A 10,000-nucleotide genomic window follows, 5' to 3' on the forward strand; every position below is an offset into this window, starting at 1 on the left:
TACTGCTTGGGAGGAAGGGGGGGGGGGGGGATGAACACATCTACCGAAAAGTTTCTAAAAAACACTTTCATAAAAAAATCGAAAAACCTTGTTAGGACCAAGCTACTAAGGCTGTCATCACACCACGTTCTCCGACTCCCGTTTACGTCTACGTCTATGGTGAAAAAACCAAAACGGATGGTCGTGTCATCAGACAGGCACAGTTCTTGACACGTACACGCAGTCAGGTTTTGTGGAACCCACGTACATCGCTACAGGGTCGCTCGGAAAAAGGCTGGGGGAGATACGAACATTCATACAAAAAGTCGTATACCCCCCCTCTCCATACCACGTCCACTTCTCCCGTTTCCTCTGCTCCCGTTTCCACCCCGTATACGGATCATCATGACAACCGACCAAAAACTCCTTACGTGGACGTAGACGCAGCGCTTTGTACCATGGTGTGATGACAGCCTTAGACAGTCGTATGTAGTACATGTTAGTGGTGGTACTCAGGCTGCCTCAGGACAGGGGCGTAGCAGCCGGTCTGGCCGGTCTGGCTTCCGCCGCACCATCTTTTTAACACAATGCCAAAAGTGCCCAGAACGCAGGATTTTTCATACTAATTTCAAAAAGGTTCCCCTGCGACACCCCCGGAACACCCTCCGGCCGGACCACCTCCAATGCCGGTGCTACGCGCCTGCAGGATCGCCGGTTGCAAAGGCCTGCCGCGAGTGCAATGCAGCAGCAAGCAAGTCCACACAGCCACTGCAGTCGGTTTCCACGTGAAACGAGGGTATAGTCAGGCCTCGCTTATCCGGTCCTCTTTTATCCGGATCCCTCGCCACCCGGAAGAAAATCGTTGGTTACCAATCTACAGCATATGCCATGCATACATACGGGATGTGCGTTAGATTATTCGACTCCCTCGCCTATTCTGTGGAAACGGATGTATGTGGTTAACTGAGGTTTGACTGTATATAGTAGGTGCACAATACGTGTATTCCTGACCTGCTTACCAAAGCAATGATAGTTTAATATTAGACCGACGCAGTACTCCGTCCTTATGGGACAGGGGTTCTCCGAGGCTGGGATGTTTGCACATGAACTCTGGCAATAGCTTGTACTGAGCTCTGCATACAAACACACAACATGCATACGTGTACACCTTACGGTCACGGTACGGTCATGGCGTAGTCATGGTGATGCCATGCTGAATGTTGTACGAGCCCTTTTAGCCCGGCCCGGGCCCACATACACATTCCTGTATGCACACTCTCCCGTACACATAACACATCTGCACCCCCCCCCCCCCTGTACACACACCCATTCATGCACTCCCCTCTGACCTTTTGCCTCCCTTAGGGGCCATCCGTAAATGCCGATACATATTTAGAACTGAAAACTAGTCGTTTAGGGGGGAGGAGGTTGAGCGCCTGTCCGTTTCTCGAAAATTATCGATGCACGGTTTGTATGTTCGGGCACGTCGAGAAAAAAAGAAAATATGTCGATACTGTGTGGTGTTTGCATGTGTTTGTTTCTCGGAGAGAGCCGGGAGGGGGGTTGAAGAGAAATGACTAGTTTTCGTTTCTAAACAAATATTGGTATTTTAGTATTTACGGATGGCCCTATTAAACTGCATGTACCTTTTTTCCCTCCAAATGTTTAGATATAGGCTGTGTTTACATGAGACATTTCAACCCGGGTCGAGTTCAGCCCGGGTTGAAAGTCTGTATGATAGACAAAATAGGTGAGCGTTTACATGAAGACAGTTGACCCGGGTCAAATAATGATATGCCGCCTAAAGTCCACTTCTACAGTCCTGTATGGTCCCGTGAATCCTTTCGCATGAAATTTGCATATGCAGTGCTGTTCAAACCTGGCACGAGATACGCACAAAAGTACGTTAGTACGATTTCTCGCCCCGGGTTGAAATCAACCCGGAGCGAAATTTCAACCCGGGTCAAGCGCAATGCGTCATGTAAACGCGCCATTCATTTTGTTTACATGGCGGCGTGAAACGCCGCATGTAAACACAGCCATAACCCAAGGCTGCACTTGCCCAGCCGTGGTCTTGATCTCTTGTTACTTCTGCCTGGTCCTTGTGAGTCCAGTCACCTTCTCTCAGTTCTAGTCTTGTTCTCGTCTTGTTGTGAGCCTTTGATTATTATAACTATAAACAATCATAAACCGATTGAGCTGTGTATGTGAATAGTAGTAGTATTAGTAGTAGTAGACGTAGAAGTAGTAGTAGACGTAGAAGTAGTAGTAGACGTAGTAGTAGTAGTAGACGTAGTAGTAGTAGTAGACGTAGTAGTAGTAGTAGACGTAGTAGTAGTAGTAGACGTAGTAGTAGTAGTAGACGTAGTAGTAGTAGTAGACGTAGTAGTAGTAGTAGACGTAGTAGTAGTAGTAGTAGTAGTAGTAGTAGTAGTAGTAGTAGTAGTAGTAGTAGTAGTAGTAGTAGTAGTAGTAGTAGTAGTAGTAGTAGTAGTAGTAGTAGTAGTAGTAGTAGTAGTAGTAGTAGTAGTAGTAGTAGTAGTAGTAGTAGTAGTAGTAGTAGTAGTAGTAGTAGTAGTAGTAGTAGTAGTAGTAGTAGTAGTAGTAGTAGTAGTAGTAGTAGTAGTAGTAGTAGTAGTAGTAGTAGTAGTAGTAGTAGTAGTAGTAGTAGTAGTAGTAGTAGTAGTAGTAGTAGTAGTAGTAGTAGTAGTAGTAGTAGTAGTAGTAGTAGTAGTAGTAGTAGTAGTAGTAGTAGTAGTAGTAGTAGTAGTAGTAGTAGTAGTAGTAGTAGTAGTAGTAGTAGTAGTAGTAGTAGTAGTAGTAGTAGTAGTAGTAGTAGTAGTAGTAGTAGTAGTAGTAGTAGTAGTAGTAGTAGTAGTAGTAGTAGTAGTAGTAGTAGTAGTAGTAGTAGTAGTAGTAGTAGTAGTAGTAGTAGTAGTAGTAGTAGTAGTAGTAGTAGTAGTAGTAGTAGTAGTAGTAGTAGTAGTAGTAGTAGTAGTAGTAGTAGTAGTAGTAGTAGTAGTAGTAGTAGTAGTAGTAGTAGTAGTAGTAGTAGTAGTAGTAGTAGTAGTAGTAGTAGTAGTAGTAGTAGTAGTAGTAGTAGTAGTAGTAGTAGTAGTAGTAGTAGTAGTAGTAGTAGTAGTAGTAGTAGTAGTAGTAGTAGTAGTAGTAGTAGTAGTAGTAGTAGTAGTAGTAGTAGTAGTAGTAGTAGTAGTAGTAGTAGTAGTAGTAGTAGTAGTAGTAGTAGTAGTAGTAGTAGTAGTAGTAGTAGTAGTAGTAGTAGTAGTAGTAGTAGTAGTAGTAGTAGTAGTAGTAGTAGTAGTAGTAGTAGTAGTAGTAGTAGTAGTAGTAGTAGTAGTAGTAGTAGTAGTAGTAGTAGTAGTAGTAGTAGTAGTAGTAGTAGTAGTAGTAGTAGTAGTAGTAGTAGTAGTAGTAGTAGTAGTAGTAGTAGTAGTAGTAGTAGTAGCAGTAGCAGTAGCAGTAGCAGTAGCAGTAGCAGTAGTAGTAGTAGTAGTAGTAGTAGTAGTAGTAGTAGTAGTAGTAGTAGTAGTAGTAGTAGTAGTAGTAGTAGTAGTAGTAGTAGTAGTAGTAGTAGTAGTAGTAGTAGTAGTAGTAGTAGTAGTAGTAGTAGTAGTAGTAGTAGTAGTAGTAGTAGTAGTAGTAGTAGTAGTAGTAGTAGTAGTAGTAGTAGTAGTAGTAGTAGTAGTAGTAGTAGTAGTAGTAGTAGTAGTAGTAGTAGTAGTAGTAGTAGTAGTAGTAGTAGTAGTAGTAGTAGTAGTAGTAGTAGTAGTAGTAGTAGTAGTAGTAGTAGTAGTAGTAGTAGTAGTAGTTGCGGGCAGCCTGAGCGTGATAGTACCTGACAGACATTTGCCCAACATTGCCCCATGATAATGAATTCTTGAGTTTTTGGACATTGTATTGCATTGCTGCTCCATCTACATGGCTGTATTTGTGTTTCACATCTCCATTTCAAGTTTCCTAATAAAGATTGTGTCAAGTAGTAGTAGTAGTAGTAGTAGTAGTAGTAGTAGTAGTAGTAGTAGTAGTAGTAGTAGTAGTAGTAGTAGTAGTAGTAGTAGTAGTAGTAGTAGTAGTAGTAGTAGTAGTAGTAGTAGTAGTAGTAGTAGTAGTAGTAGTAGTAGTAGTAGTAGTAGTAGTAGTAGTAGTAGTAGTAGTAGTAGTAGTAGTAGTAGTAGTAGTAGTAGTAGTAGTAGTAGTAGTAGTAGTAGTAGTAGTAGTAGTAGTAGTAGTAGTAGTAGTAGTAGTAGTAGTAGTAGTAGTAGTAGTAGTAGTAGTAGTAGTAGTAGTAGTAGTAGTAGTAGTAGTAGTAGTAGTAGTAGTAGTAGTAGTAGTAGTAGTAGTAGTAGTAGTAGTAGTAGTAGTAGTAGTAGTAGTAGTAGTAGTAGTAGTAGTAGTAGTAGTAGTAGTAGTAGTAGTAGTAGTAGTAGTAGTAGTAGTAGTAGTAGTAGTAGTAGTAGTAGTAGTAGTAGTAGTAGTAGTAGTAGTAGTAGTAGTAGTAGTAGTAGTAGTAGTAGTAGTAGTAGTAGTAGTAGTAGTAGTAGTAGTAGTAGCAGTAGCAGTAGCAGTAGCAGTAGCAGTAGCAGTAGCAGTAGCAGTAGCAGTAGCAGTAGCAGTAGCAGTAGTAGTAGTAGTAGTAGTAGTAGTAGTAGTAGTAGTAGTAGTAGTAGTAGTAGTAGTAGTAGTAGTAGTAGTAGTAGTAGTAGTAGTAGTAGTAGTAGTAGTAGTAGTAGTAGTAGTAGTAGTAGTAGTAGTAGTAGTAGTAGTAGTAGTAGTAGTAGTAGTAGTAGTAGTAGTAGTAGTAGTAGTAGTAGTAGTAGTAGTAGTAGTAGTAGTAGTAGTAGTAGTAGTAGTAGTAGTAGTAGTAGTAGTAGTAGTAGTAGTAGTAGTAGTAGTAGTAGTAGTAGTAGTAGTAGTAGTAGTAGTAGTAGTTGCGGGCAGCCTGAGCGTGATAGTACCTGACAGACATTTGCCCAACATTGCCCCATGATAATGAATTCTTGAGTTTTTGGACATTGTATTGCATTGCTGCTCCATCTACATGGCTGTATTTGTGTTTCACATCTCCATTTCAAGTTTCCTAATAAAGATTGTGTCAAGTAGTAGTAGTAGTAGTAGTAGTAGTAGTAGTAGTAGTAGTAGTAGTAGTAGTAGTAGTAGTAGTAGTAGTAGTAGTAGTAGTAGTAGTAGTAGTAGTAGTAGTAGTAGTAGTAGTAGTAGTAGTAGTAGTAGTAGTAGTAGTAGTAGTAGTAGTAGTAGTAGTAGTAGTAGTAGTAGTAGTAGTAGTAGTAGTAGTAGTAGTAGTAGTAGTAGTAGTAGTAGTAGTAGTAGTAGTAGTAGTAGTAGTAGTAGTAGTAGTAGTAGTAGTAGTAGTAGTAGTAGTAGTAGTAGTAGTAGTAGTAGTAGTAGTAGTAGTAGTAGTAGTAGTAGTAGTAGTAGTAGTAGTAGTAGTAGTAGTAGTAGTAGTAGTAGTAGTAGTAGTAGTAGTAGTAGTAGTAGTAGTAGTAGTAGTAGTAGTAGTAGTAGTAGTAGTAGTAGTAGTAGTAGTAGTAGTAGTAGTAGTAGTAGTAGTAGTAGTAGTAGTAGTAGTAGTAGTAGTAGTAGTAGTAGTAGTAGTAGTAGTAGTAGTAGTAGTAGTAGTAGTAGTAGTAGTAGTAGTAGTAGTAGTAGTAGTAGTAGTAGTAGTAGTAGTAGTAGTAGTAGTAGTAGTAGTAGTAGTAGTAGTAGTAGTAGTAGTAGTAGTAGTAGTAGTAGTAGTAGTAGTAGTAGTAGTAGTAGTAGTAGTAGTAGTAGTAGTAGTAGTAGTAGTAGTAGTAGTAGTAGTAGTAGTAGTAGTAGTAGTAGTAGTAGTAGTAGTAGTAGTAGTAGTAGTAGTAGTAGTAGTAGTAGTAGTAGTAGTAGTAGTAGTAGTAGTAGTAGTAGTAGTAGTAGTAGTAGTAGTAGTAGTAGTAGTAGTAGTAGTAGTAGTAGTAGTAGTAGTAGTAGTAGTAGTAGTAGTAGTAGTAGTAGTAGTAGTAGTAGTAGTAGTAGTAGTAGTAGTAGTAGTAGTAGTAGTAGTAGTAGTAGTAGTAGTAGTAGTAGTAGTAGTAGTAGTAGTAGTAGTAGTAGTAGTAGTAGTAGTAGTAGTAGTAGTAGTAGTAGTAGTAGTAGTAGTAGTAGTAGTAGTAGTAGTAGTAGTAGTAGTAGTAGTAGTAGTAGTAGTAGTAGTAGTAGTAGTAGTAGTAGTAGTAGTAGTAGTAGTAGTAGTAGTAGTAGTAGTAGTAGTAGTAGTAGTAGTAGTAGTAGTAGTAGTAGTAGTAGTAGTAGTAGTAGTAGTAGTAGTAGTAGTAGTAGTAGTAGTAGTAGTAGTAGTAGTAGTAGTAGTAGTAGTAGTAGTAGTAGTAGTAGTAGTAGTAGTAGTAGTAGTAGTAGTAGTAGTAGTAGTAGTAGTAGTAGTAGTAGTAGTAGTAGTAGTAGTAGTAGTAGTAGTAGTAGTAGTAGTAGTAGTAGTAGTAGTAGTAGTAGTAGTAGTAGTAGTAGTAGTAGTAGTAGTAGTAGTAGTAGTAGTAGTAGTAGTAGTAGTAGTAGTAGTAGTAGTAGTAGTAGTAGTAGTAGTAGTAGTAGTAGTAGTAGTAGTAGTAGTAGTAGTAGTAGTAGTAGTAGTAGTAGTAGTAGTAGTAGTAGTAGTAGTAGTAGTAGTAGTAGTAGTAGTAGTAGTAGTAGTAGTAGTAGTAGTAGTAGTAGTAGTAGTAGTAGTAGTAGTAGTAGTAGTAGTAGTAGTAGTAGTAGTAGTAGTAGTAGTAGTAGTAGTAGTAGTAGTAGTAGTAGTAGTAGTAGTAGTAGTAGTAGTAGTAGTAGTAGTAGTAGTAGTAGTAGTAGTAGTAGTAGTAGTAGTAGTAGTAGTAGTAGTAGTAGTAGTAGTAGTAGTAGTAGTAGTAGTAGTAGTAGTAGTAGTAGTAGTAGTAGTAGTAGTAGTAGTAGTAGTAGTAGTAGTAGTAGTAGTAGTAGTAGTAGTAGTAGTAGTAGTAGTAGTAGTAGTAGTAGTAGTAGTAGTAGTAGTAGTAGTAGTAGTAGTAGTAGTAGTAGTAGTAGTAGTAGTAGTAGTAGTAGTAGTAGTAGTAGTAGTAGTAGTAGTAGTAGTAGTAGTAGTAGTAGTAGTAGTAGTAGTAGTAGTAGTAGTAGTAGTAGTAGTAGTAGTAGTAGTAGTAGTAGTAGTAGTAGTAGTAGTAGTAGTAGTAGTAGTAGTAGTAGTAGTAGTAGTAGTAGTAGTAGTAGTAGTAGTAGTAGTAGTAGTAGTAGTAGTAGTAGTAGTAGTAGTAGTAGTAGTAGTAGTAGTAGTAGTAGTAGTAGTAGTAGTAGTAGTAGTAGTAGTAGTAGTAGTAGTAGTAGTAGTAGTAGTAGTAGTAGTAGTAGTAGTAGTAGTAGTAGTAGTAGTAGTAGTAGTAGTAGTAGTAGTAGTAGTAGTAGTAGTAGTAGTAGTAGTAGTAGTAGTAGTAGTAGTAGTAGTAGTAGTAGTAGTAGTAGTAGTAGTAGTAGTAGTAGTAGTAGTAGTAGTAGTAGTAGTAGTAGTAGTAGTAGTAGTAGTAGTAGTAGTAGTAGTAGTAGTAGTAGTAGTAGTAGTAGTAGTAGTAGTAGTAGTAGTAGTAGTAGTAGTAGTAGTAGTAGTAGTAGTAGTAGTAGTAGTAGTAGTAGTAGTAGTAGTAGTAGTAGTAGTAGTAGTAGTAGTAGTAGTAGTAGTAGTAGTAGTAGTAGTAGTAGTAGGAGTAGGAGTAGCAGTAGCAGTAGCAGTGGCAGTGGCAGTGGCAGTGGCAGTGGCAGTGGCAGTGGCAGTAGCAGTAGCAGTAGCAGTAGCAGTAGCAGTAGCAGTAGCAGTAGCAGTAGCAGTAGCAGTAGCAGTAGCAGTAGCAGTAGCAGTAGCAGTAGCAGTAGCAGTAGCAGTAGCAGTAGCAGTAGCAGTAGCAGTAGCAGTAGCAGTAGCAGTAGCAGTAGCAGTAGCAGTAGCAGTAGCAGTAGCAGTAGCAGTAGCAGTAGCAGTAGCAGTAGCAGTAGCAGTAGCAGTAGCAGTAGCAGTAGCAGTAGCAGTAGCAGTAGCAGTAGCAGTAGCAGTAGCAGTAGCAGTAGCAGTAGCAGTAGCAGTAGCAGTAGCAGTAGCAGTAGCAGTAGCAGTAGCAGTAGCAGTAGCAGTAGCAGTAGCAGTAGCAGTAGCAGTAGCAGTAGCAGTAGCAGTAGCAGTAGCAGTAGCAGTAGCAGTAGCAGTAGCAGTAGCAGTAGCAGTAGCAGTAGCAGTAGCAGTAGCAGTAGCAGTAGCAGTAGCAGTAGCAGTAGACAGTAGCAGTAGCAGTAGCAGTAGCAGTAGCAGTAGCAGTAGCAGTAGCAGTAGCAGTAGCAGTAGCAGTAGCAGTAGTAGCAGTAGCAGTAGCAGTAGCAGTAGCAGTAGCAGTAGCAGTAGCAGTAGCAGTAGCAGTAGCAGTAGCAGTAGCAGTAGCAGTAGCAGTAGCAGTAGCAGTAGCAGTAGCAGTAGCAGTAGCAGTAGCAGTAGCAGTAGCAGTAGCAGTAGTAGTAGTAGTAGTAGTAGTAGTAGTAGTAGTAGTAGTAGTAGTAGTAGTAGTAGTAGTAGTAGTAGTAGTAGTAGTAGTAGTAGTAGTAGTAGTAGTAGTAGTAGTAGTAGTAGTAGTAGTAGTAGTAGTAGTAGTAGTAGTAGTAGTAGTAGTAGTAGTAGTAGTAGTAGTAGTAGTAGTAGTAGTAGTAGTAGTAGTAGTAGTAGTAGTAGTAGTAGTAGTAGTAGTAGTAGTAGTAGTAGTAATAATACTAGTATAGTAGAAGTTCCGTACCCATCGTGGCCACCACCTACACATACATTTACTACATTGGCGCCCTACATGGGGCTCGAACCCACGACCCTAAGATTAAGAGTCTCGTGCTCTACCTACTTTTAGTATTCCTCTTCACTCAGCCAAGTGTTCATCCTCGTTGTTGCAGTGCCCGTTGTCGCATGTAACTATTCCTCTTCAGCGCCCGTTGTCACCTTCAGCCGAGCGTTCATCCTCGCTGTCTCCGGCAGAGTGTTCGTCCTCTGTAGAGTCCAACCGGTAAATTGCTGTCTTTGGTTTGTTTGTTGGTTGCTGTGTTTCTTCCCCTGTGTTCTGTGTGGTGTGCAGTACCCTCACGGCGCAGATGCATCAGCACCCGGGCCACGGACCACCGCCGCAGCTATCTGCCCCACCGCCGCCTCCTTCCACCTCCCCAACCTCTCCGTCCCCTGATGCATGGCCGCTGCCCAGAGGACGCATGCTGTATTATCAGGCTTATGCATTATATGCACCTTTGTGAGGGGCAATGTCTTCCACATTTGGCAGGTACAGCCAGTTGTAGTTCATTTGTGGGTATGATGGTACACAGTTAATGTACACACTATGATACCAATCCTGTATCAAAATGCAAGATTGGTATCACAGTGGGTACCGGTTTAGTGGACTTGCCCCTTAAGATCAAATGGCGGGAGTATTTTCCCGAGCACGTAACCCCCAAGAGTGTGCAACTCCAGCTATGGGGTCTGAGACGACAGAACTTCACATCACGGGCCCAACCCATGCACAATTTTGTGCACCATCTGCATCATAGATACCGGGTTGTATGCAATCCTGCTTTGGATCCGACTCTCTTGTGGCCACTTTGCACTGTTTGCCAGTGTAGCTGTTTGATCCATGTTACGTGATGTGAAGTTCAGCCGTCGTCGCAGCACTGCATAGAGGTTGTGCAGACAGTTGCACACTCTTGGGGTTGCATACTCTTGGTCACGTACATACGCCCCATTGACATTCGTCAAGCAGCACACATAGGCCACACATAGGACAACTTACGGGTGTGGATGTAGGTCAGGACGGCTTGGGCGGCTAGGATTGTCACAGTACTGCTGAGTCCTTCTAGCTCACACAGACGGTGGTCCAAAGTCAGCGATTGTCCACTTATATCACTATGTACCATACAACAACAACAACACAACAAAAGACGTTCCCTCCCGACC

General features: G+C 40.8%; 2 protein-coding genes across 2 annotated transcripts in view; one reads left to right on the plus strand and one right to left on the minus strand.

The window, feature by feature from the left end:
* Positions 1-10,000, minus strand: part of LOC135820599 (uncharacterized) — a 91,429-nt gene that overhangs the window by 30,187 nt on the left and 51,242 nt on the right. Inside the window, exons 7-8 of the mRNA XM_065333654.1 lie at positions 9,837-9,949; positions 999-1,112 (exon numbers count right to left, since the gene is read on the minus strand). The gene's annotated coding sequence lies outside the window, so the exon portion shown is untranslated. The remainder of the gene's footprint in view (positions 1-998; positions 1,113-9,836; positions 9,950-10,000) is intronic.
* Positions 2,544-9,239, plus strand: LOC135821245 (uncharacterized protein DDB_G0271670-like; the record flags this gene model as incomplete). Its single annotated transcript, XM_065334306.1, has 2 exons — positions 2,544-3,557; positions 9,135-9,239. Coding segments are annotated over 2 exons (1,119 nt in total), but the record flags the coding sequence as incomplete, so codon positions are not given.

Source organism: Sycon ciliatum, chromosome 7 (genome assembly GCF_964019385.1).
Source record: "Sycon ciliatum chromosome 7, ocSycCili1.1, whole genome shotgun sequence".
In the NCBI taxonomy this organism is placed as follows: Eukaryota; Metazoa; Porifera; class Calcarea; order Leucosolenida; family Sycettidae; genus Sycon; species Sycon ciliatum.